Source organism: Astatotilapia calliptera, chromosome 23, assembly GCF_964374335.1.
Source record: "Astatotilapia calliptera chromosome 23, fAstCal68.1, whole genome shotgun sequence".
Classification (NCBI taxonomy): Eukaryota; Metazoa; Chordata; class Actinopteri; order Cichliformes; family Cichlidae; genus Astatotilapia; species Astatotilapia calliptera.
Genome location: NC_137443.1, coordinates 15,572,915 through 15,598,219, shown reverse-complemented (window position 1 = coordinate 15,598,219; position 25,305 = coordinate 15,572,915). Strand labels below are relative to the sequence as shown.

Here is a 25,305-nt window from a genome sequence, read left to right as displayed (position 1 = left end):
TAAAAGAAAATGCAGGTATGTGCCAAAACCTCTTAAAATATACATCAAATCAGGAATGTTTTTATACATGATCCTACTCTGGCATTATAGCTGAATGCTTTTGGTTCTCCACTTTCCTCTGCTGATACAAGCTCCCTCTGAGCTCTGAGATTTATCCTTAAGGAACATCACCAGGGAACTGTCTCTTTCTCCAGGGAAACTGTGAAAGTCTGCCAGGAATTACTCTGCTTTTGTGCACTGTGTGTTTCTGTTGTTTTTACCCAATAAATGATTAAAATTCTCCCCTGAAGCTCCTGATTTTTTTTTTCAGGACCTGCGATAACTTGTATAGGTCATCTTCTTTTCAAGGTAAGTGGTAAGAGACGCTTAGAGCAGAGGCTCCAGACGTCCATTCCAACACAAACACATGAAAGTATCACTGATAATTCAACAATAAAATAGTTTCATGTTGTGGCCATCACATGGTGTTTTCCAGAGTGATCAGGATAATGCTTTCTTAGGTTTATTATTTTCAACACATTTATAGATTTATTCCAACCCATTCCCAAAGCGTAAAATGCAGATGACTTGTCTGTATTTTACGCGTTGGGATGAGAACGCGTTGTCCATCCACAACCAGTGTTGGGAAGGTTACTTTTAAAATGTATTCCACTACAGATTACAGAATACATGCCCCAAAACATATTTTGTAACGTATTCCGTTATGTTACTCAATGAGAGTAAGGTATTCTGAATACTTTGGATTACATAATACATTATCATTCTTTTTACAACTACATGAATGTACTATTGCTGTGTGATTTATTACTATTACTGAAGGATACTCGCCATACCAATACCAACTAGATCTTTAAATATTAATCCAAAATGAGTAACAATAGGGTGGACATTAGGTAAGGCTGCACTTTTTGCAGTAATCTCGTATAGAAAACTGTTCCGCGCGTATATAAAACAGCAGCTCTATTAAAGGGACCTCTGGTTAATAGGTCGGGTTTCGTGTCGGGCTCGTGGCCAAAAACTAGCTTTACTTTGTTGTCTTGGTCAACTTTGTTAACGAGAGACAGAGAGAGGCGTTGAAAGGCTGCTCCAACGGAACTTATGGTTTCTGAGAAAAACACGAACACAGTGTACAGCTGAGTCTTAATAGCTTACTTACAACTGGGCTACAATGCCCATAAGGCTACATTCTATAAATGGGCCGCGAGATTGAGACCGAGGCATTAGAGCCTCTTAATGCGTGTTTTGTTTGGGTTTCCACCAGCGTGGAATTACCAAAAATAGAGAGGGCATAGCCTAACATATGAAACAAGAAAAGACCGCTGTATTCTGAATACCACCATTTTAAACGGTAACTGTAAAGGAATACAGTTACTCATATTTTGTATTTTAAATACGTAACGCGAGTACATGTATTCCGTTACTCCCCAACACTGTCCACTACACAAGGTTAGTCATTAAAATACTCCGTGGTTTGGATTGATTGCTATGAAAATGTCGTGATCTTAAACTTAAAGTTAACACTTTCTGAAGGTTTCTAAAAACTTTGCTTGAAAACATGCTGCACATAAATTGCACAAGAGGCTGGAAATTGGTCAGTTTTAGGGTTCAGAACTCTAATTTAAAGAAAAGAGACACAAAGCATTACAACCAGTAAAATAAAAGATGATGACCTCAATCAATACAGTAGAGAACTGGAAACAGAAATAGGGTTGATATGTCGTCACTTGTTTTTGTTTTTACTTTAAATGGGACCACAATTTACAAAGTCAAAACCATTCCGTATTGACTATGACTTAAAGAATACTTCAGCTTCACCTTTCAGATTTGGAAGCGACATACGTCCTTCTTTTATATACAGTCTATGACTTACACAATATTTTCCCACTTGCAGGAATCATTTGGTTTATGTTCATTTCCATGTTCAACTTTCAAAAATCAAAATTTGTTTGAATTAAGTATAACGAAATAAACAAACTTTCTTTACAACATTGATAATAAATATTACGTTTAATTACTAGTAATGTAAGCAAGCATTTCACATTATACATAATTTTGAACAAAAGAAAACGAAACTATGACAAAATCCACTTATCTGATTGACTGATTTGTTTATATTTCAAGTCCTAAAGTTGAGCCTTACACCTTTACACAGAAAGGTGTAAAGCTACAGAGCTTTCGATTTCCGCCTGCCCCTAGACAACTATAAATATCCTTTTTTTTTATTACTGTTTGATGTAGGTATTTTTGTTTCTGTTTCGTAGTGCTCTGTCACTAAGCCGAATAACAGGAAAAAATAGCCTGTATTTCTGACTCATCTGAATGTTTTTGTTCTATTTAATGATTAAAAGAAGAACATGGCAGAATTGAAAAATCAATATTCAGCAGAATGATGGCTTGCCAGTGGTATGAAATGATTTACCCGTTAAAATAACTTATATCCGAAGCGTTCGCATGAACAAAAAAATACTGAATGAACTACCTTATGGCCTAATTTGCAAAAACAGAACCAAAACGTAACCAAATCGCCAGCATTTGTTAAGGAAACGCGGTGAGGTTAGCAAACTGGTGCGCATCCTCTTTCTGTAATTGGCCAAAACGCCTCCAGAAGTGATCATAAACCAATATGAGTCTGACTTCGCTGCAGCAAGCGGTGCAGCTCAGTCCGCTGTCTCTCGGCGCCTAAACGCACTTCCACGGTGCTGCCGACACTAATAATGATGATTTATATGTGGAAATTTTCCAGGGTCACTCCAACAGGCGTTGCCTGATACGAATGTGAAGTGCACACCGAATTTATTGCTTCAGCAGCTGCTGTGAGATGTTCGGCATTTGCCATGGCAAGAGGTCTGTTTCCATGGGGGTTCTTCAGAAAGCCTCTGTACATCCAGGTAAGAAAATCCATCTTCACTCTGGTGTGAAGTCCATTTAAAAATCTGTCGATGTATGTTTGCATGCGCTCGGATGTTACAGGGAGCCTAAATGAGTGACGCTGCGCTTGATTACTGTTAATTAAATATATATATATATTTTTTTTTTATTTAACCTTCAGATATCTCACATGGATTTGGAGGTAATTTACAGAATACTGTGTAGGCTTCTTACAATGAGTCATAAAGTCACTTGATGCTCGACGACTCGACAGGACTCAACCATCCTCCTGATCTCCGTTACTGTAGCAACCACTTCCATGATGCATTTAGCTGGTTGCCATCCATTCAAAAGAGGCTTTTTTATGCTGCAAAAGTTTAAGATCTCCTTTGATTATGTAAGTCATTCAGATATGTCACGTAGATCTAGTGTGACATATCTAGAAGAGTCGCCAGATATTAATGGCTGTTTTACCTTCACTCGGCTAGATTAAGCACTGCAAACGTTTGATGTAAGTTAATATAAAGTTCTAGATTTCTGTTTGATATGATTATGCTCCTCATTTGAGAATCTTTGAAAGAATATTGTGTAATCATTTTCTGTGAGTGAAATTAGGTGAAGTCCACAGAGGAATTGTTCATAAGTAAAAATTAAACTGGGGAAGTCCCTCAAGGACAGGTGGAGGTCTCAGGAAACGAAATGCACAGACGAGCAGCAAGTCAACTTCAGCGTGTTTTCCACTTGGCTAAAGAGGGTTAAATGCTTCTCTTCTCTGTCAAACTATTGTTATTGCATTTTGTTTCGTTTGCTTTACCTAATTTAACAAATTTCCTTATCTAATCGGCACCATTTTCTTCACTCTTTTATCTCGGCAGCTGCTCCTGTTTGCTTCCTGTCCGTACTCATGCATGTTAGAAACAAAACTGTCAAATGCAGTGAAAAAAAGAAGAGACAGTCAGTCTCAAGGCGCAGCCACCAGTATCGCTCAGTTTTCTAGGCCACCCTAGCCTTCCAGTGATGACTTAAGAAGTGTCATTCAGTCATCCTTTGAGAGAAGCTATTTCCACTGAAATAGTGAAATACTTTATTTTATTGTTTGGGGGGGGGGGGGGGGGGTGCATATAAATAGTATTTTTTTGCAACAGCACTAAACACTGCGCTACTAAGGCTGCCTGTAATAATAACGGTATTATTTGAAATGACTCAAATTCCATGAGTAGTTCAACTGTATATATATTATAACTGAAATCAGCAAGAATCGATGTTGTCTCCAAATGGAGCTGCACATGAAGCATTTCATCACAGGTAAAGATTCAAAAGATGTAAAATTTCAACCAAGAAATAAGAAAGAAAGGTCGAACATATGCACCAATCCGGCTTAATATCATGACCACCGGCCTAATATTGTGTTGGGCCCCCTTTTGCTGCCAAAACAGCCCTGACCTATCAAGACATGGACGCCACTAATCCCCTGAAGGTGAGCTGTAGTATCGGGCACCAAGATGTTAGCAACAGATCCTTTAAATGGCGATGTGGGGCCTCCATGGATTGGACTTGTTTGTCCAGCACATCCAACAGATGCGTGATTGGAGGCTTCCCAGCAGAACATTGCCCAAACTGGTATACTGCCTCTTCTGGCTTGCCTTATTCCCATAGTACACCCTGGTCCCAGGTATTTCCCAGGCAAACGAGCCACATCCACTCAGCCATCCACATGATTTAAAAGAAACGTGTTATCACCTTCTTCCACTGCTCTGTGGTGCACCTTTGATGCTCACGTGCCCACTGGTGTCTGTGGCTGACTGGTCTGTGGCTATGCAGCCCCATGCACAACAAAGTGTGATGGACTGTGAATTCTGACATCTTTCTATCAGAAGCAGCATGAGCTTTTTCCTCAGTTTGAGCTACAGAAGCTCATCTGTTAGTTGGTCGTACTACAGCGCATTATGTATATTATTTAAATACTGCAAAGATATCAGTAAAAGAGAAAAGATGCTTAAGATTTGTTGTTTTAGAACAACGGGAAGTAAATGGCAGGGTCTGCAAGTTATTATTGCATGCATCGCTGCAAAGGAAATGGCCACGATGTCAAAGAGCTACACTCAAAAAAATAAGTCATTGGATGAACTCAATTGGACTGATGGCAGGTTTTCCACGTAATACATCTATTTTGGTCCAACCTAATCTACATACATCATGACAATTCAATTAAATTGAGTCAGTAGAACACAATTTCGTAAATACTGCTAAAATGAAAAAAAGTACATTAAAATGATGTGAAAGGTTTTGGTTGGTCCAACTCAATACAATGTCATTCACTTGAGCTAGATTTTCATTGCATTGAAATCATTATTTTGAGTTCAACTAAATCATAATTTTCATTACCAGAAAACTAATTTAATTATTAAAATAATGACAAAATGAATTTGTTTTTACAACTCAGGTTTATTCACTTGAATTAAAAGCAGAAACAGAATATTTTGTAAATAAACATACATGTCACATGGTCAAATCAACCTTAACAAAAATCAAAGTGCTCACAAAAAAGTGCTGACGTACATTTGTAATGAATGTCAAATCTGAATAGCACACACCTCTGTACTACTAGGCAATACTGAAAACAAACTGGAATCTGTAAAATCAGATTTCACTTCAGAATCATTGTATATATTTATAGTGACACTTGCAAATTCACAATGATAACCTACTAAACATTGCAATTCACACCATAGTATGGCAGTCACTGAAGATTTGAAACAACCCAACAATACATAAATACACACACATATACATAAACACACACACACACACACACACACACACACATATATATATATATATATATATTCGGATTGTCTACATTGGAAGGAACTATTCCTCTTCCGCGTGAAATACAGCTGTATAAATAGGATAATTGAAGTAATGTGCGTAATTGGAGTCATGTGCGGACGTATTTTACATCCACAAACAGCCGAGACGTGGTTTGCAATACATGTGGCAAGAAAGTGAGGTGTCGTGGCAACACCACAAATTTGTCAAACACCTCAGAGTAAATCATATCAGAGAATATGACGAGCGTATGTTGAGGCAAACTGAAGAGGAGGACATGGACAGGTGCTGCTAGGGCGAGACAGACGTCTCTCACGGAGTCCTTTAGTGCTGCAGGCAGGCAAGGTGTTCAAATAGCGCACAACTTCAGGTTTTTTATTTCTATATGATGAACTCTGCATTATTAAGTGATAAGAACAAGTAATCTGATGTCCTGTAATCATTATGATGCTATAATTTGAGATACAATAAAAGATACAATAAATAAAATACGGTTTTGTATAAAGTATCGGTATCGGATCAGTATCGTCGATACCACCCTGAATTTTACTTGGTATCAGATCGGAAAGGAAATCAGTGGTATCGCACATCACTACCAAAAAGTACAGAGAGGCCAAGAGCAGCTGGATTCATTTAGGTGATCCTGAAAGAGCGCAAAATTTTCAAAGAAGGCGGACCGTTGTGTAACTCAGTAACTTTGTGTTCTTGTGACAAAGACTGCTTTGAGAGAAAATAATTTAGGTTCACCACACGAATAATAATTGCAGTAACGCTGGAGTGCTACATTTGCGTTGAATGAGATTAAAAATAATGTTTAAGCTTAAAGAGGGGCTTGAATTTATTTCTTTGAGTTTACAAATACTTAAGTGCAAAAATGTACTCCTCCTACCCCCAGTGCCCCAACAAACTCATTCATTTTGTGTTCAGAATCAGCCTCTGCTGGTTTTGAATAATTTTAGGTTTACACAAAGAAAATCAAATTAATTTGGTATTTTTTAATTGCATTTGTGAACAACTAACATAATTTGCATGTGTTCTTTGAAAGGAGGACCTGAATCTGTTTTTTGAGTGTAGATGTCTAACTTCAGAATAGAGAGAACAACTGGTGATAAAGTTCACATGTGTTAACGTTGCTGTATTACTCAGGAGGATATTACAGGGGGAGGGGTTGTCTGCTGTCTGTACAGTTATGAGTCAGATCTTCATAATGTCTGTTCCAACAATGTGGCCTCCTTCTCACTTCAGAGACTTCGAAGAGAGAAGAAGCGGAGAAGCGTGGCCGGGCTGTTTCTGATGCATCTTTCTATCAGTCCTTTAGCTGCATCTCTCTTTATGTTGGCCCGCTTTTCTATTTGTCAGTGATATTAAGCAACCTCTCTGCAAATGAATCCTCCTGGCCTCTCCATCTTTTGTTTCTCTGTTCTCATGCCGTTCTCATCCCTGCACAGAAGCCCATTAAACAGCAACCTCTGAGGGATAGCTTTATAATCATACATAATGGATGAATGGTGTGCACGCTGCAAAAACCAAGTGTCAGAACAGCAGAACAGTGATGTGGTGCTCATGATCAGCTTAAATCTCCTCTCTGCTTCAACAGATCAACAGCAGGTGATCCTTTGTAATAGTACAGCACGTCCTCGATTTTTTCAATGTTATTTCACAAGACCTTCAGGGCTAAATACAGAAGCCTTTTAACAGAGCCGTGGGTTGGTTTAGAGGAGAGTTCAACCAGATGAAGACAGACTGTTTCTTTCCACCCACCTCAGCATATGGCCACAGTTCCCAGTCAGTCTCTAATTAATAGCTGTCACAGCAGCCACAATCAATATGGGCTCATTAGCCATGTTTGTGTAACTCTCTCAACTCACAAAGGGTCAATACATGATGCAGCAGATAGAAAAGCATAGGCCAGACTTGAAACGAAAGCCACAAACTATCGATTAGAAAAAGGCCAACCATGCATTTGTTTTCCCCATAGAGCACCATTTCCATAATGTTTTTGCTGTTGATATATTTCAACTACAACACAATAGATGGGAGGTACACAGAGCACTTACTCGTGCGATTACTGCTGTTAAATTTGCTGTGGATCTGCACGATCAGATTTGTAAGTACATCAATCAATAGACAAAGCAACAACGATGATATTTAAATAGCAAGAGTTCAGTGGATTTCCTGGTTTTTTGCAGGGCGCTTGCACAGTGATTGTGCATCTTTTTTTTTTTTAAACATTATCAGTAAGACACATTGACAAAGTGTAGAATTTGGAATAAGATGTGTGAGGGCCAGCAGATCTCAGCGCCAGTCAGAATGAACGATTGTTTTAAAATGTCAAAAAAGGAATGACACCCTATGAGCAACACTTGGCAGCAGTAGGAAGGAGAAAACCCCTTTTAACAGGAAGAGACCTCCAGTAGAACCAGCCAATCATCTACTGCGATTGGCTGAAGCGTGAGGAGAAAGAGTAGAGAAAAAACAGGAGCACAGAGAGACAAGGACAAATCACAAACTGGAAATGACAAAAGTTAATGACATTTGGTAGTGACATATAAACAAAAGAGGAATGAAAATTAAGATACCTGATTCAGTCCTGACATTAAGCTTTATCAAAAAGAAATGTTTGACGTCTAACCTTATCATTAATGTTCTTTCTCTAATAATCAAGGGTCTTTACCTTATGGTATAAATGAAGCTGTTGTTGTTGTTCGGGGTGACCATGGCTCAGGGGGTTGGGAAGCGTATCTGTAACCGGAAGGTCGCCGGTTCGATCCCTGGGCTCTCTGTCCTGGTCGTTGTGTTCTTGGGCAAGATACTTTACCCTACCGCCTACTGGTGTTGGCCAGAGGGGCCGATGGCGCGATATGGCAGCCTCGCTTCTGTCAGCCTGCCCCAGGGCAGCTGTGGCTACAACTGTAGCTTGCCTCCACCAGTGTGTGAATGTGAGAGTGAATGAATAGTGGCATTGTAAAGCGCTTTGGGTGCCTTGAAAAGCGCTATATAAATCCAATCCATTATTATAAATTGTCACTACATAAATAAAATGTAAGAGAAAATGGAGTTTTACTAATAGCATCATGAATCTTTAAGTGTCTGTCTGTCTGTTCTTCCTCTGTTTCAACAATCTAAGCCGGTGTTTAATTCCAATTTAAACACTAAACCTAAGCCTTAAATCTCAAATAATCCTGTGGAGATGTGGAAAAAGTGACATGCAGCCCAAGGTGCTAACCTTTACAGAATGTCACTCTGATGGTGTAAAACTCAAATTGGGGCCGACAAAATGTTTCATCAAATTTTATTTATTCTGTCTCTATGGTTTGTTGTTACAAATACTCAGCCATTCTATAATGCTGAGCGTTGTTTGGTTGAGAAAGTGACAGCCCACAATCTGCCCGTTTTGCACGGCTACGTTTTTAACAGTCACGATCATTCTCACACTCACACATCCACACTCAGTTGATGCAGCCTTACAGCTGTCCTCTTTTCAGAACAGTAACTTTATGAACAAAAAGTTTAGGGGACGTTTTGAAACTGTAGATGCAAAAACATGAACAAGCACTGCACCGGGGTTTGATTTTCTTTCCAAAATAGGTTTCATTGGTACATAAATGATCTGAATGTTTCTCTTCCTCCTCACTCTTTGCTGGGAGTGAATGACTGATAACTGAGATGTTTCTGTGGTTTTAAATCTTACTTCCTTTACTGTGTTTCTGCATCATTGACCAACAGGACACAAACCTCTTTAAACACCATAGAGACAGAATAAATAGATACTGACTTTGTGTGTTGCTTTTTCAGTGACCTTAGTGAAACATAAAGTAAAATAATGTACTCAAACTTCACAGTCCCAAATGGTAGAGAGCCACTGTTAGCAATCAGCCAGTGAAATAGGTTCAGCATTTAATTTCTAGTGAGAGTTCAATTCAGTTCAATTCAGTTTTATTTGTATTGTGCCAAATTACAACAGCAGTCATCTCAAGGTGCTTTATAATGTAAGGTAGAGACCCTACAGTAATGCAGAGAAAACCCAGAGTGGGAACGAAAAACTCCCTTTTCACAGGAAGAAACCTCTGACACAACCAGGCTAAGGGAGGGGCAGCCATCTGCCACGACCGGTTGGGGGTGATGGGAGAGAGACAGGACCAAAAAACATACTGTGGAACAGAGCCAGAGATTAATAATAACTAATAATTAAATGCAAAGAGGTGTGTAAACACACAGGGAGTGAACAATAAACTAAGGCATAACTATAAGATTTATCAAAAAGGAAGGTTTTAAGCCTGATGTTAAAAGCAGAGAACGTGTCTGCAAATGCAAACTGGAAGCTGGTTCCACAGAAAAGGAGACTGAAAGCTGAAGGCTTCTTCTCCCATTCTACTTTTAAATATCCCAACCACAAGTAAGTCAGCAGTCTGAGTGCCAAGTGCTCTATTGGGGTGATAAGGTATTATGGGGCCTTTAACTTTACAACAAAATAATGGTTCAATAGTGTGTTTATGGCATGATACACTGCCAACAAACAACTCAAAATTAATCTAATTCTGCTTTTAAATGTTTAGTTGTTGTCTGCTCCTTTCATCCTAATAACACCAGGACTGAGTACCGTGAGATCTGAGGTCACTGCGTGGCAGAAAATTAGATTAGATAGTGACATATGGAGGCTGTCTGAAAGCAAAATTTCTGCATTATCTATGGTGCTGAAAGCAGAAAATGGTTGACAAAGCCATTTGGAAAGAGATACGAATGACAAATACTGCGTAATCTACTTTCCAATACTGGAAAAAATCAGATATTTGACTTTTATTACATTGTTAGATTGTCTTACAACTGCTATTAAACTATCATTGATGGGACAAAAGAAGAAGATGGATTGTAGAGTGCTACAGAGAGGAAGAAGATGAGGGGGACAGAGACAGAGTGACTTATGCCAATAAATAAATTGGATCTGAAAGGGGCAGAGGTGGGAAGCAGGGGGTGTCCATCACTGTCAAGCACTAAGTGCAAGAACCATTAATAGAGAAGGAAGTGGGACTGCGAAAAAGTCTGTTTTTGTTCACTAATGTTCTCCAGTTGGAAAAATGCCATATAGATCTAAGTGGAGTGTATATTTTATCAGGCAGGGAATTAGAAAGAAAATCAAAAGACACAGTAATGAGTCTGGAGTCACTCTAAATGTTTCACACAGCAGGCCGCGAACACCATTTACTGTTAATTACTGAGCACCTATTTAGAAGCAATTGCTTTAATGATGTACTCAGTGATACAACTCAGTTTAGAGCTTATTTGCATTCCTTTTACAGGCTTGTTCCCTTACTAATAGACCAAATGACCACTGAAAACATCAATTAAAAGGTCTCTTTATTCACTTACACCAGACCATTACAACTGTAAACACATTTTTTATACTTATTTTCCAAATTGATTGAGCTTTCCATAATTATTTTCTTCAAAAAGTGGAACAGTAATGTTAATGATGGCACTGAGGTGCACTCTACGGCTTGTAAGTGACCTGCTTGAGTCATTTATTCACCCATAAATAAAAGCCATAGATAATACTGTGTTAAAGCAGTGCTAAGTTTGAATTTAGCATTTTCTCAGCAGCTGTGTAGCAACAAATTCATTCATCTTTTAGCCCTTAAGCTTGTGTTAATTACTTTAATGACTGTGAGTCTGAATATTGTAAAAGGGAGACATCCATTAGTGGTACTGTGGTAGTACAGTTCTGTGAAAAAGTATTTGAATACTTCCTGATTTCTACGTTTTTGGCATAATTGTAAATGTTTCATATACTTGGACAAATTTTATTTTGATTATTCTTAAAAAAATAATAATAACTTTCATTAACCACATTTTTTGGAAAGCTGAGTTAAATGTCACTAACACTACCCACACCTGTTGAATCAAAAAATACTTTAAATAGAACGTGTCTGGCAAAGTTAAAGGCCCTAAAACATCTGAAAAAGCAGCACACCATGCCACGATCAGCAGAGGTTTCAGGTGAAAACATTGTTGAGACCCTGCCTCACCCTGTCATGTGACTTATTGAGATCAACTGACACATGCGACAGATGTGAGTGGACGTTAAGAAGTTTGGGTGTCACAATGGTTGCACCCATAACTTCTGCTGATAATCACCGATGGCCTTTTCCGCACCTTGGCTCATGTGATGAGGCACATGATCAATAGTAGTCGACGACCCTCTTAGGGAACTTCAAATCAGGGACTAGCCACCATTTGGGCTTAAAACTGAAGGCGCTTCTCGGATGAGAGGTGAAACGTCTTAAAGAAACTTAAAGAAGTCTAGTCGCTTGTCTTTCCGAGCTCCTTAGATGAAGTTAGATGCGTTCAAATACCTGGGATCGACCATCCAAAGCAATGCACAATGCACAAGAGAGGTGAATAAGAGAGTGCAGGCATGGTGGAATGGGTGGAGACGAGTGTCAAGGGTGACTTGTGACAGAAAGATAGTGCAAGAGTGAAAGGGAAAGTTTACAGGATGGAAGCGGGACCTGCTATGATGTATGGTTTGGAGATGTTGGCACTGATAGGAGGTGGCAGAGTTGAAGATGCTACGATTTCATACACGGTTAGAATTTAGTACATCAGAGAGACAGCTTAAGTTAAGCAGTTTGGAGAGGCAAGGGTAAAATGGTTTGTAAAAAGGAGGGATAGTGGCTGTTAAATATGGACTTGCTAGGTATGAGGGGAAAAAAGACGAAGACCTCAGACGAAGTTTGTGGATGTAGTGAAGCTGGACATGCGGAGTAGGATGATAGGGATCAGGTGAGATGGAGGCAGAGGCAGTAACATGCATGTGCTTGGACTGTAGGGGTCACTGTGGTGCCCCTAAAGGGAGAAGCCAAAATAAAGAAGTAGAAGAAGAGTAACATTACCACTGGTAGCAATTTTATTTATTAGCTAAAAACAAACTATTTTTTTCTTCACTTTTTTTTCTGAGGATCAAAGCACTAACACCATTAACTTGTCATTTAATATAATAATAATTATACAGCTTCAAATAACGAATGGCAGTACAACAAAACAAACCATCACCGTGTACAGGATGCAAGCAAGGAAACATTTTAACAGAAAAAAAGCTAAATCACTAAATTGACAAAAAACATAATGGAATCAGAAGAAGCTTTCCTATAATAGTATGTCTTAGAAAGAGATTTTAAAGAGGCCGCTGACTCTGCTGCCCTCATTTCTTCAGGCAGCCTGTTACTCAGTTTTGGATCTCTGCGTCAATGCCATCACTAGTTTGCAGCTTTTCCTCTGGAACAAATAAAAGCCCTCTGCCTGAGAGTCTCAGGCTATATACAGATCATATGCAAGAAAGAGGTCAGACACACAAGATGGTGAGAGGGCACGATGAGCCTTAAATGTCAACAGTCATTTGCTCTGTCAGCTGTCATCGAGCGGAAGGGGTACATCCTGTCACCAGTCCACCACACACACTCTCCCATACATGCCTACAGATAATTAAGCATCACCAGTTAGTCTAACATGCATGTGTAGGAGGAAGCCAGAGCATTTAACATTAATTAAATAAGGTGGAATTCTAAGTGCTTTTTGTCAGCAACTGGTGGAGAACAAAAACGGTGCTCAAACAAAGCAACAGCAGAATAAATGAATATTCTCAATGAATGCTAATCTTTCTTCTTCTATGTCTGCTGGGTATATAAACTGGTAATCTCAAGGAGGACATAACGTGCAATGAAAGTGTTTGGTTTAGAGATTGTTCTGCTGCCCTCAAGTGGCAAAAACTAAAATTAATTTTTGCCATTTTTTGTTTGGTTTTTTTGCACCCCGCCCCCAACACTGTTAGCATACTGTTGTACAAGGCACACAACTAACCATTGAGAACAATGTGCAGTTCAGTCAAGGACATTGGAATCAACTCCTGAGCCACTTCTCCAAATGAATGATGTCAGTGTTCATTTGAAAGTTGTGTGTACTGGCCTTAAATTTGTTTTTTTTAAGAAGATAAACCCATTAAAGTTAACCGTGTCAGACACACTCATCCATTTTGTTACTCTCTTATCTAAATCAGAATTGCTGTGGGCCTGGAGCCTGTCCCCGCTGTGTTAGGTTGAGAAGTGGGGTACTCCCTGGACAGGTCACAAGTCTATTGATGGGGTTGAATTAAGTTTTTAAAGAAGCAGAGTGTGTGGAAAACCTCAGCCTTTGCAAAAGACAAAACTGTGTTAATTATCCTGAATGCTGATTTGGGGGAAAACACTGTTTCCCCAAAGTTTAACTTGTAGTTTTGTTTCAAGGCCTCCGATTTGTTATGCATATTTGTGTTCCTGCACAATGCAATTGATGTCACTGTACCGTTGTTGCGGTTTTCAAGTTAGTGATTTCTGATCATAACAAGCGAGCTGGCTTTGACATATAAAATATGTGGAGCGATGCTTCAGTCAACGTTAGCAGCAGGGTCCTGATTTTATCTGTAAATGTGAATTAGAAAAAATGAAGTAAGGTACAGTGTGTGCTCATCAAATAAAGGAAGAGCAATGAACTGGCCTCAAGTAACAAATATGACTCTTATTCTCTCATTAATCTCCATTATGATGTGTCAAATCTCTAGTTTAACAGATCTGACAGTTTAATGCAATATCCAGATATCTGCATGCAGTTACAGTACTGAAACATAATAGAGTGCAGATTGGTTTTTTGAAAGCCTGATATCACTGTGTATGAATTTAAAACAATGAACTCTCATAATACAGTTTTACAGTTGCAATTCACTCCAAAAGTAACGTAAATGTTTGAAATATGTTGCCAACAGGCGAGGTTCTCCTACCTGCACATGAAGTACCTGTTCTTCTCGTGGCTGGCAGTGTTCGTGGGGAGCTGGATAGTCTATGTGGAGTACTCGTCCTACACAGAGATGTGTCGTGGGCACGAGTGCAAAAACTCAATAGTGAGCATTTCATACTCCCATTATGTACCCGCCCAATCCCATCAGGTCCTACAAAATGTTTACAGTTCTGTGACAATTTCTTTTTTATTTTCCAGTGTGACAAATACAAAAAAGGAGTCATTGATGGCTCAGCCTGCAGCAGCTTGTGTGAGAAACAGACTCTTTACCTGGGAAAGTGCCTCACTGCCAACCCCAACAGCCAGGTCAGCTTTTTTATTTATTTTTTTTATAAATGCAAACATCACTCTCCAGTCTGCTTTTTATTAATTTGGCTGCATCTTTATTTTAGGTTTACTCGGGGAGCTGGGGAGACCTAGAGGGTGTTATTAAGTGCCAGATGGAGGAGGCTCCTCGTTATGATTTGGGAGGTGAGCCCAGGAAAGAGACTTCTGCAGCCTTCAACAAACCAACCAAGGGAACCTCAGTGGAAAAGTTCAGAGAGATGATCACTGACCACCTAAAGGTTAGAAAGCCAAACACTAAATACTGTCAGATCCAATTTCAAAGCTTCAGTTTGGATTTAAACCTCATTTAAACTACATTTCTTTACAGGCCAAAGTGGGGGATCAGGCAAACCTCGCTGAGCTGGCAACTCAAGTATTGTCCATTGCAGATGGCAATAAGGACAGCCATATCTCACTGCCAGAGGCTCGCTCCACATGGGCTTTGTTGCAGCTCAATGAATTCCTATTGGCTTTAGTCCTGCACGACAGAGAGCACACACCCAAGCTATTGGGCTTCTGTGGAGATCTATATGTCATGGAGAAAGTACCACACTCTCCCTTGTATGGGATTAGTCTACCCTGGATTATCGAAATGTGGATCCCTGCCGGTCTGCGCCGCAGCATGGACCAGTGGTTCACTCCATCCTGGCCACACAAGGCCAAGATCTCCATCGGACTGCTGGAGCTGGTCGAGGATATTTTCCACGGCACTTTCGGAAGCTTCCTCATGTGCGACGTGAGCGCCACCACTTTCGGTTACAACGACCGCCACGACTTGAAGGTGATGGACGCGCGCCACATCGTGCCTGAAGCCATCTTCCAAGAAGTCATCAGGCAGCAGCGCTGCGACGTGGACGAGGACTGTCTGTATGGAGCCGACTGCCTAACTTCCTGTGACCTCACAAAGCATCGCTGCACAACAGAAGTCACCAGGCCAAACTTAGCCAAAGCCTGCGACGCACTCAAGGACTACATTCTGAGGGGAGCGCCATCTGATATGAGCGAGGAGCTCGAGAAGCAGCTGTACGCTTGCATCGCATTGAAAGGTTCAGCAGAACAGATGGAAATTGAACATTCGCTCATTCTAAACAACCTCAAGACTTTGCTGTGGAAGAAAATCTCTCACACGAAAGATTCCTAATAAGCGAGGATTGCACAACAGCACAATGACTGACGCTTGCCCTTTAAGTTTATTAATAAAATGGACAATCATTTTCACCGTGGAAACTAATAATCCTGTGGTATTCAATGTTTAACAGATGTATTCTAAGTTGGCACTATAGGTGTCAGCAACATCACCAATATTAAATAATGTACACAAACGGACTCCGTTAGGATTAACTGCAGTAAACTGAGTGCAATTTTTTTGAAACCAGGATGAAGGTGAATAATAAATTTGAAGTAAGGTCCTGCATGTTCTTTTGGGTAGCTTGTGTACTATATGCTGACTGAGCCTATGGGTGTAATGAACAGTCTTCCAAGGCTTCCAGTGGATATCCAGTTCAACACTATTTTTGGCAAATCCCTGTTTTGCTCTTTTTGACCTACTTAGATTAACTAAACTTTACAAAAACAAAAGATATTTTTAATATTAAAATAGTCTCAAGAGCCACCCATTACAGCAAATGCCGTAGGAAAAAAAAAAAAAAAAAACTCACAAGAGGACCAATTCCTTTTCAATAGCTTTATTAGAACAAATTTCCTCATTCGGAACGGAGCAGACCAACGCCTTAATCTTCAGCCTCCTGTTCCTGAGCCCGGAGGAAGCTGGCCTTCTTCTGGGCGACGCGGTCTTTCCTCTGGGCCAGAGAGAGCTTGGCACGGTTCCACCTTCGCAGAAACACACATAGACACAATTAGAATTTAGTTTAAATTAATTGCGTCAGAGCCGCTGTGGCAAAACTAGTTCAAAAAGGCACTGGAGTCATGGTATTCCCTATGAATTAGCCTAGATCTCAAACTGACATTTCCCTCCCAATTTCAAATTTCAGTTCTGAGAAAGAGTAAAGCAAAGCCCAGGTATCACTTCTCACCTCTTCTTCTTGACTTCTTTGGGAGGCTTCTTTTCATGGACTGGGTTCTCGCGAATGGCAGCATGAGCCTTTTTGTACATTTCCTCAATCTGAAAAATGGATAACGACTCAATCTTATGTCCTAAAAAAATACAGATTTTGGATTTCACAATGTACACACACACAAGAATAGATTCGATTATTATCATTTGGCTGATTTTTCAGCCCTAAACTATTCTAAGAACCAATATGTTCAAATAGTGGCAACTACATCAATGATGAAATGCTTCATTCGTGCACCGCATCGCTCATTCCCCACACCGAAATCCTGCTCTCATTTTACCAGCTGAAGTAGCTCCGCTAAAATTGCTCAACACACAAAACTAAGCTGGCAAATGTGTTGTGCAAATGTTCTATGCTGAGACGTACAAAGGCACAAATTTGCTGTGATTGATGTAAGATTTGTAAGTCAACAGCTTAGCCTCAGGAAGTGACATGAGATCACTTTAGAACTGAACCTCAAACCATTATCACACATTTTGAAAATCATCAATACCCTGTCACTGGGATTAGAATGTTCTAGTTAATTACTTAACTAGAACATTGCTTAGTAAAGCCCAAGCTTAACCTAGATTAACTACACTTACAGTGCACAAGGTTCAATAAAACAAACAAAAAAAAACCAATATACTCCAACACTAAAGAAAACTAGAGCCCCCTGCCACCTGAAATTTGACTAAATCTATGAATCCACACAAAACTCAAAGGTAATTTTATAATGCAGAAAGTAAACTTGCTGAATCAGGGGTGACTCCATTCTTGATGAAGCGAGAGAACTGTTTCTTGTAAGCGTCCTCATCCTCCTCCATCAGATAGCTCATGTACTCAGACACGTTGATGCCCATGATGTGCTTGCGGTGGACCTCAGCGTTGAACTCTTTGCTCTCTGTATCATACCCAGGGAAGCGCTTGGTGCTGCAGAAAAAAAAAAAAAAAAGAAAGAAAGAGAGAAAGCACTGTTGATATGCAGTGCAGATTCCACACACTTGGTCTTATCTGTGTCTATTTAAATTAGTCTTCGAATACAAAAATGGCTCAGTTAAGCAAGTTGTCAGATTTTCACTTCGGTTTCCAATAAGTTCACTTAGCCAAGACCAAGGCTACGTCCACACTAATGCGTTTTCGTTTGAAACCGCATCGTTTTCTCTCCCTTTTGGCCTCCTGTCCACACTGAGACGGCATTTTGGCTGATGGAAGACGTAGCGTTTTGAAAACGCTCTCGAAAAAGCACACATTTCGCAGTGGGGACAGCAAAAACGCAGACTTTCTAAAACGATGACGCATGTTAGTCATATGAAGCAGTCATGTGACAAATTAAACTAAGATAGCAGTTTAATGTTTTGTTTGCTCTCAATTTTGACAGCCCTATTAAAGATTAATATCAGTCTGTACATGCTCCAGATCTTCAAATTCTTTAACTCTCACTTGCTTTTGCAACTTTGTACTTTTGCGTTACTCGCAGCAACAACTCCACCTCATTGTTAGTCCATTTTAAAAAAACTCTGTGCTTTTCTCAACATTCTGCCGCGACGGTCTAAAGAGCCAGAAAGGAAATAATAAATGAGGCAGGTCAAAAAACTTCTTTCGTTTCAAGCGTGCGCAGTACTGGAGCATAAGTGCTTTCGGCCGTTTCAATGTGGACGCACAACTCTGAAAACGACTGAAAACGCTAGTGTGGACGCGGAGTGTTTTCAGACAAAAATGCCATTTTCAAATCTATCCGGGCTAGTGTGCCTACCCTACTCCACTTTCCAGTGATCGGGCATTGTTTTTAAAGATTTGGACATTCTAGTTTTCTGTTCTCACTGAGAATGCGGTTTCAGTCTCTTTGGCTTTTTATGTTTCTACTGTTTGCAGAGGAGCATCTATTCTCTCCCTGCCACACGCAGCTAACACTTTCAGTAAATGAGGTCAAACAAACTGCCTCTAAGTGCATTACTGCCATCTTCAGGGAGCATAGGTGCATTACAAGATATCAAGTGCAGACTAAGAAGTAAAAGAAATTATTTTAAGAATTAGTTACATAAACCATTTTATTTCTAATTTTTTTTTAAAAAATGCGCTTTTTAAAATAGTGGCCTCCCCAGAACAAACTAAATATACTTTCTGTCAAGCAAATGATAGCGGGTAAGATGAACTAGTGAAATAAATCTACTTAACAACATGCTTTTAAAAGAAAAAGGCATCGAGATCAAAATACAGCCTGAAGTTATTTTTGAACCCAACACATTTACTCATATTTGTGCAATGCAGTGTAAAGTATTCTAAATGTCATAAATGTATAAAAAGAATCAATGATCTCAAATCGCTATCTATATTTATTTTTATTTTTTTTAACTAATGGACAATTTTACATACAAAACCTACAATGTTCACAAGTAAAATATGCCGTGCCATCCACAGTCAACCTTTACTGTTACTTTTGCAAGTCTGGACACACTGCTACTGTTAGGCTACTAGCAATCACCAGAAACTCACGAATGCCTTTTTTCCCCCCAACATCGATCGTCACCGATGAATAGCAGCGAAATTAAAGGACTCTGATATGAGATTATTCTTTTTGATCCACCCTGTATGGCTGGAGACTTAAAGACATGCCACTAATTGCTGCTCTCTTGTCTCACAGGCTTCACATATTGCAAAACTCTGTTTCAATTACAAAAATCAATACAATTCCACACAGAACCGCTGCAGGATCAAGCATTATCCACCTGCAATCAGGCATACTGTTTGTGTAGCTTGCGAGTTCAGATACACTGATGGTAGTGAGTAATACAGCCAACCGAAAGCGGAGGATATCAGCTGCCTCGTTTTACACTTGATCTTCAGATCCATCAATTACTTCCACGTGTCTGCGTTTGTAAGACGAGTAACAGCAGGATAACATTCAGTAGTTTAATGTTTGTAGCTTGTATATGAAAAAATAAATACAAATCCTGATGCTTATTTTATTATTGCTTTCCTGCTCGGTCCGACTCAATAACTGTGCAGCGATTAACTCCGTAAAACGGCGGATCCTTAACTGTGCCAACAGAATAATAAACAGGCTAGCGGGAATCTGATCGCTTTATCTTTTACTTTTCATGCTGAGGAAAAGATAACCGTCCCACGTGTTCACCGCAGCACTTAAAGCGGCAATCCAAAGACCTGTTTCTTTTCTTCGTTTTTTGTTTAAGCAACACAAGTTTGGACGTTTCTGACAGCATTCGGACGACCGCTTTGTTGTTCTTTTTATAAGTCCATCTTCTACAAAGACTCATCCGACACGATGCACTGGCAGTCTCATTCAAAATTCGCAACACTGACAAGCTGATGGGTAATTTGAAAGAAAAGGGGCCAGGTAGTGGGTGTGTTACGAGATGCACACATTTGCAAAGCAATGTTCTCTCTGACGACAGACTATTACATGTAATCATTCCCACACCTAATAGCCCTACTTATTCTCTGCTGAAGAGAGGTAAGTGACACATTCTCCCACTCAAAACACCTGTGGTTCTGACTGAGGTACTGTGATTGAAACCAACCACTTTTACCGAGCTGCTACTGCAGAGTCTTGAAATAATTCACAGCACTGTCACACGATAGGATTCAATTCACAAACAACTGCTTTTCTACCGCCACCCAAACCAACTGAGGTACTTCAGTAATCACTTTATGACACAGTAGTAACAGCCTTCAACTCAAAGACGCTTTATCAAAAAATTGGTGGAAAACTCAAAGACAACAAGCTCAACATAAAAGGTCTTTTTCTCAGCGGGCGAGGTGCAGGCAACACTAATAACGGTAATGATAAATATTTTCTGTCAAATTTCCTCAGTCAGCACACGCAATACCAAGACCGAAACTAACCCTTACATGTAAACCAACTTCTAATTGCTGAGACTTGGCCAAATGCATTCCATGAAGGTCTGTAGCACCAAGATGTTTGAACGTTTTATTTTCTGCATGCATCTATGGCATTTACAGGGCTTTTAGACTTTAACTAGACCTAATGATTTACTCCTTATGACATCCACACAAAATATTACAGGATGTAAGACCGTCACTTAAGCAATTTCTCAAAAGTATAAATATTTTAAGAACTAAATTGCTGGAGCGTTTTTTGCAACGGGAGCTAGAAAAGCATTTTTGCTGCCCAGCACCAAAATGTGATTTGCCAGGCAGCACACCTCACACCTGGGTATGTTTTGTTTTGTTTTTTTGTGTCTGTAGAAGTTACCTGTGTGGAATGGACAGGCCTCCATCCACAGCCCCCTTCAGGGCACCGAACACCTTGTTGCCTGTGGTGGTTCTAGCAAGCCCAGCATCCAGGTAGCAGGAGAAAGCGCCTGGCTGACCATCAATGCTCTCCACGTTGAACTCGTCACCTGTCACCTCAACCTGGCCTTCGTACACCTTATCCAGGCCAAACTTGTTCAGGAGCTGCGCACAGAAAATGTCATTTAAGAGATTTAACAGCTGGATATTTCTGGATCAGCAATCAAAAACCTTTATTCTGGTTTCCAAGACTTTATCTATACAAATTTGCCCCGATTTCAGCAAATTGTTAAGAGGCTGACATCTGCTTAAACATTCTCAAAGGACTATGAATTTCATCGCTAAAATTTCAGGTCAATTTAAGTCTCTTGGAACAGGTTTAATACATACTCTGCGGGCCAGCAGCAGACCAGTGCAGTAGGCTGCGGCGTAGTTTGTCAAGCCCACAGTGACCCCATACTTTGGCAGCTCGTGTGAGTAGGCAGCACACACGATCATATCACCCTCAATCTTGGCATAGGCGATCTGCAACACAAGCGCAAGGAAATGAATTCACAGGAGGAGAAAAATCTTGAAGGTGTATTTATACTCTGGACTATAAAGCAGCTCAGCATGATGCTGCTGCACATCACAGTGATTTAATAGCAACTAATTTTAAACTTTTTATAGATTTAGCGAGATTTGGTTATTAGAATATTGCAGCTAACAAAAGGGAAACTGACTTGGTAATAAAATAAACCTGATCTCTAGAGATGAAAGTACCGTAAATGTCGGGCTATAAGCCGCTACTTTTTGCACAAGCTTTGAACCCTGCGGCTTTTAGTCAGGTGCGGCTTTTCTATGGATTGTCTGTGATTTTTGTCATATCGTAAGACGATTTGTTTTGTTTGTTCCGCTGTTGTACGGCACTACGTTGCCTGGCGGAAGGATCGGGGTTCAAGAGTGGTATGTTAGTCACATGTCCGTCCGCCAGGCAACGTAGTGCCGTACGAAGTAGCGCGAAAAACAAACTTCAAAGTAGCGGTACGCGTTCAGCGGGAGTCGTGGATGATGAGCGGCGATAAACTTGCAAGTTATGCCCAAAAAGCAAGTTATGCCCAACTCCACCGGTGGATTCTGACAGCGTGGAAAAGTGTGAAAACATCCACGATCACCAACGGATTTTGAAGGGCTGGACTGCTGCATGATGGAGAGCAGGACACCGCCACGGCCCTTCTGAGGGTGTTCGACTCTGACACTGACAATGAGGATTTCTTTGGTTTTGAAAGTGACAACAAAGGAGAGAAGAAGAGTGGATGACGAAGCCATCCTGAGCCTGTTTGTATCCGACACTGGAGAAGAGGACTTTGGTGGTTTTAGTGCGCAGGAAGAAGAGAAAGATGGTGGTGAATGACTGACTTTTCTTCTTGTTAAAGCTGTGTCACTGCACCTGAGCCTAAAAGGTAGTCCGAATCTATTTTTCTGGTGTGCTGTAGGCTACTGTTATGTACTACATGTGCAAATATGTACCCATAACTTGTTTTTCAAAATATTAATAAAAGTGATGTCTCCAAACAGCCATCTCTTTCCTGACAATTCCCTTTGTGCATATTCTCTTACATATGATAAGTCAACATTGAAACACCTGCGGCTTTTGGTCAGGTGCGGCTAATGTATGTACAAAACAGGATTTTCCCCTGATTTTAGCTTGTGCGGCTAATATTTAGGTGCGCTTTGTAGTCCGGGAAATACGGTAAGTGAATTTCGGGGTGCGTGCTTTTTTCTTTTCTTTTGACGCTTAATTTTGATCTGCATGAGCAAGCCAGACTTACTGCTGTCATAGTTATACCAGCACCAACTTGAATTAGCTTAAGTCATCAAAAACTACTGTGCTGTACCTGAGAAGTACGCATGTGCACAGCTTTTTACCCTTGAATTAAGATGGGCATGAAGGATATGAGCTGTTAAAATGATCTACAAGCCAGCTACTACCCAGCAAACATGGCTGAAACAGTAGAACCATTTTCCCAATCAAATCTTCCTGCATTACGAAGGCAAAAATGGTACGATAGATGGCAGGATGTTAAGGTTCTTAACAGCAACCCAGCTGTTTCTGACAAATTAAGCAATTCTAAACATTAATGCAATGAAGAAACGAAACTGATGTGCCATTCTGTAAAAATGACTGACGAACACTAACATGATTAACATTTTTAATGTATTTAACCCATCTGGAAGACAGAATGGACAATCTTTGGACAAACTGCCTGAAATGCGTTGACAGAGACATGTGATGATGGATTAATCCGCGTTAACACATCAACTTTGACAGCCTACAAATTATTAAAGTCAACGTCACAAACACCTACTACCATTAACATGTTTTTAAAAATATACACATCACTTCTCTACCCCTGACATCAGCATTATAAATGATTAACAAGTGGTTTGGTGGATCTGTCAGCTGATTTGAGTAAAAAGTGGACCTCAGAGTGAGGTACAGAGGAACACCAACAGCATATACTCTGACCCTTTCTCAGCCAAATGTTGTAGGGGCTGTCAGATATTTTGACCTCCTGCAGTTATAATGGTGCAGGTGCAACAAATGCTTACCTGGCAGATGATGTCCCTGTTGGAGAAGCGGACAATCATCCGGTACTTGGGTGTGTTGTACTTATTCTTGTCCTGAACGACCAGGCGCTTGCGAGCAAAGAAGTCAGTCTTGCCCTCTGTCAGACACAGAAATCATGAGTTACTAACAGAACGACAGCCATAATAAGACAAACATAAAACGACTGGGAGCATCACGGGTATGGGTTACCTCTCCTCCTCCTGAATTTGACCTGGTACCTCTTAAAGTAGGCCTTGTTCTTCACCACTTTAACAAAACCCTGAAAAAAGAAGTATCAACTTAACAGCAAGTTCAAAAACTAATACAGACCTTAACTCCTCAGTGAGACACTTGGAGATTGGTTTATAATGCTGCTATGAGCTGGACTGTCACTGTCAGAAGAACTACAGTCGGTTAACATCAGCTAGCCGACCCAATGAAAATCAACGGGAGGAGTTAGCTTAACTGCTAAGTAGGGCAGTCGCTAAGCTACAGGACCAAACGTAGTTTTAAAAATATTAATTAAGAGGACGTGATCTTAAGGACCTACTGGTCACACATCAATGTAAAAGTTTCAAACATTTTACAGACAACAGGAAGCGGTAACTTTGTAAAGGCAGCAGGTAGGCCACGTTTAAGCAGACCAGGGTAGGCATTGGCAAGACTGAATCTATCTTCATCTGAACAGCAGCAATGTGTTTTCAAACATCTGACACCACACAGCACAAGATGTACGCCTAATGTATACATATAGGCACATATGTGGACAGATTACAAACCATTTTGCAGTCTTTTTGTCTCCTTATGAAGGAGCCCGGAGCCAAAGACTGGGGCTTGACTCCGCTGCACTGGAAAAAGGAAGATCATCGTGCGCACGCTCAGTAAGTACCGCGTCACAGGATGAGCCGTGCCGCTTTGGAACCTTGGATTCACAACACTGCCTCCTAGAGAGCTGGGGAAGCTATTTACCCGATTATCTGCTTGGGGTTTTGGTGTGTGTTTTGTTTTGTTTTGTTTGTTTTGTTTTGGTGTTTTAATATTCCCGTGTAAAATCATTTAGATTACATCACATTTCCAACCTCATCCCCTCAGAATCAGCTGGTCTTTTTGCTCCTATCTCAGCCTGTTGTAGGCAGAAAGCGATAGTAAGTCTCGACAAATGCATGTTTCATGAAACACGTCACCAAAGTTGAGGTGTATGTCAAGTTTGCAGCTGCATTCCACTTAGGTCCTTCAGTTTCAGACTCTTTGTGCATAGCCACTGACACACCCTGTCATGGACAATGAATAGAGTCAATTTCAAGCCTAGTTAACTTGCAAGTTGTAATGTCTGCTGTGGAAAAGCTCTGCTGCTTAAAGTTTCATTTATCTACTTTAACCTTTTTCCTCAGAAAAATCCACAGACACAAATGCGACCTCTTTTTCAACCTGTTGCAAATAAAGTGAAAGTGGAGTGTCTCAGTAATGTTCCCAGACAGGAAAAACACTGTTGAAATGTAGTGTCAGTTTTCAGTTCACAGATGCACCAAAACTGCTAAC

General features: G+C 40.2%; 2 protein-coding genes across 2 annotated transcripts; one reads left to right on the top strand and one right to left on the bottom strand.

The window, feature by feature from the left end:
- Nucleotides 1–2,615: 2,615 nt before the first annotated feature.
- Nucleotides 2,616–16,259, top strand: dipk1ab (divergent protein kinase domain 1Ab). The gene is made up of 5 exons (XM_026158529.2): nt 2,616–2,888; nt 14,489–14,623; nt 14,719–14,826; nt 14,913–15,086; nt 15,176–16,259. Exons 1-5 carry the CDS (start codon nt 2,835–2,837, stop codon nt 15,986–15,988), a joined length of 1,284 nt encoding a protein of 427 aa, XP_026014314.1. The 5' UTR covers nt 2,616–2,834; the 3' UTR covers nt 15,989–16,259.
- Nucleotides 16,260–16,516: 257 nt separating this feature from the next.
- rpl5b (ribosomal protein L5b) lies at nt 16,517–24,703 on the bottom strand. Its single transcript, XM_026158530.2, has 8 exons — nt 24,546–24,703; nt 23,977–24,046; nt 23,769–23,884; nt 21,567–21,701; nt 21,139–21,341; nt 17,657–17,834; nt 16,881–16,969; nt 16,517–16,677 (listed from the first exon to the last, which is right to left on the bottom strand). Exons 1-8 carry the CDS (start codon nt 24,546–24,548, stop codon nt 16,578–16,580), a joined length of 894 nt encoding a protein of 297 aa, XP_026014315.1. The 5' UTR covers nt 24,549–24,703; the 3' UTR covers nt 16,517–16,577.
- Between the last annotated feature and the right edge of the window lie 602 nt (nt 24,704–25,305).

Excerpts from the sequence above, each read along its gene's own strand:
- rpl5b (XM_026158530.2), bottom strand. Across the intron at positions 23,885-23,976 it reads CAAATTCAGGAGGAGGAGAG|AGGGCAAGACTGACTTCTTT; the intron begins GTAACCCATACC and ends TGTGTCTGACAG. Across the intron at positions 16,678-16,880 it reads AAAGAAGTCAAGAAGAAGAG|GTGGAACCGTGCCAAGCTCT; the intron begins GTGAGAAGTGAT and ends GTTTCTGCGAAG.
- dipk1ab (XM_026158529.2), top strand. The coding sequence starts at position 2,835 with ATGGCAAGAGGTCTGTTTCCATGGGGGTTCTTCAGAAAGCCTCTGTAC. Across the intron at positions 2,889-14,488 it reads GAAAGCCTCTGTACATCCAG|GCGAGGTTCTCCTACCTGCA; the intron begins GTAAGAAAATCC and ends TGTTGCCAACAG. Across the intron at positions 15,087-15,175 it reads TGATCACTGACCACCTAAAG|GCCAAAGTGGGGGATCAGGC; the intron begins GTTAGAAAGCCA and ends ATTTCTTTACAG.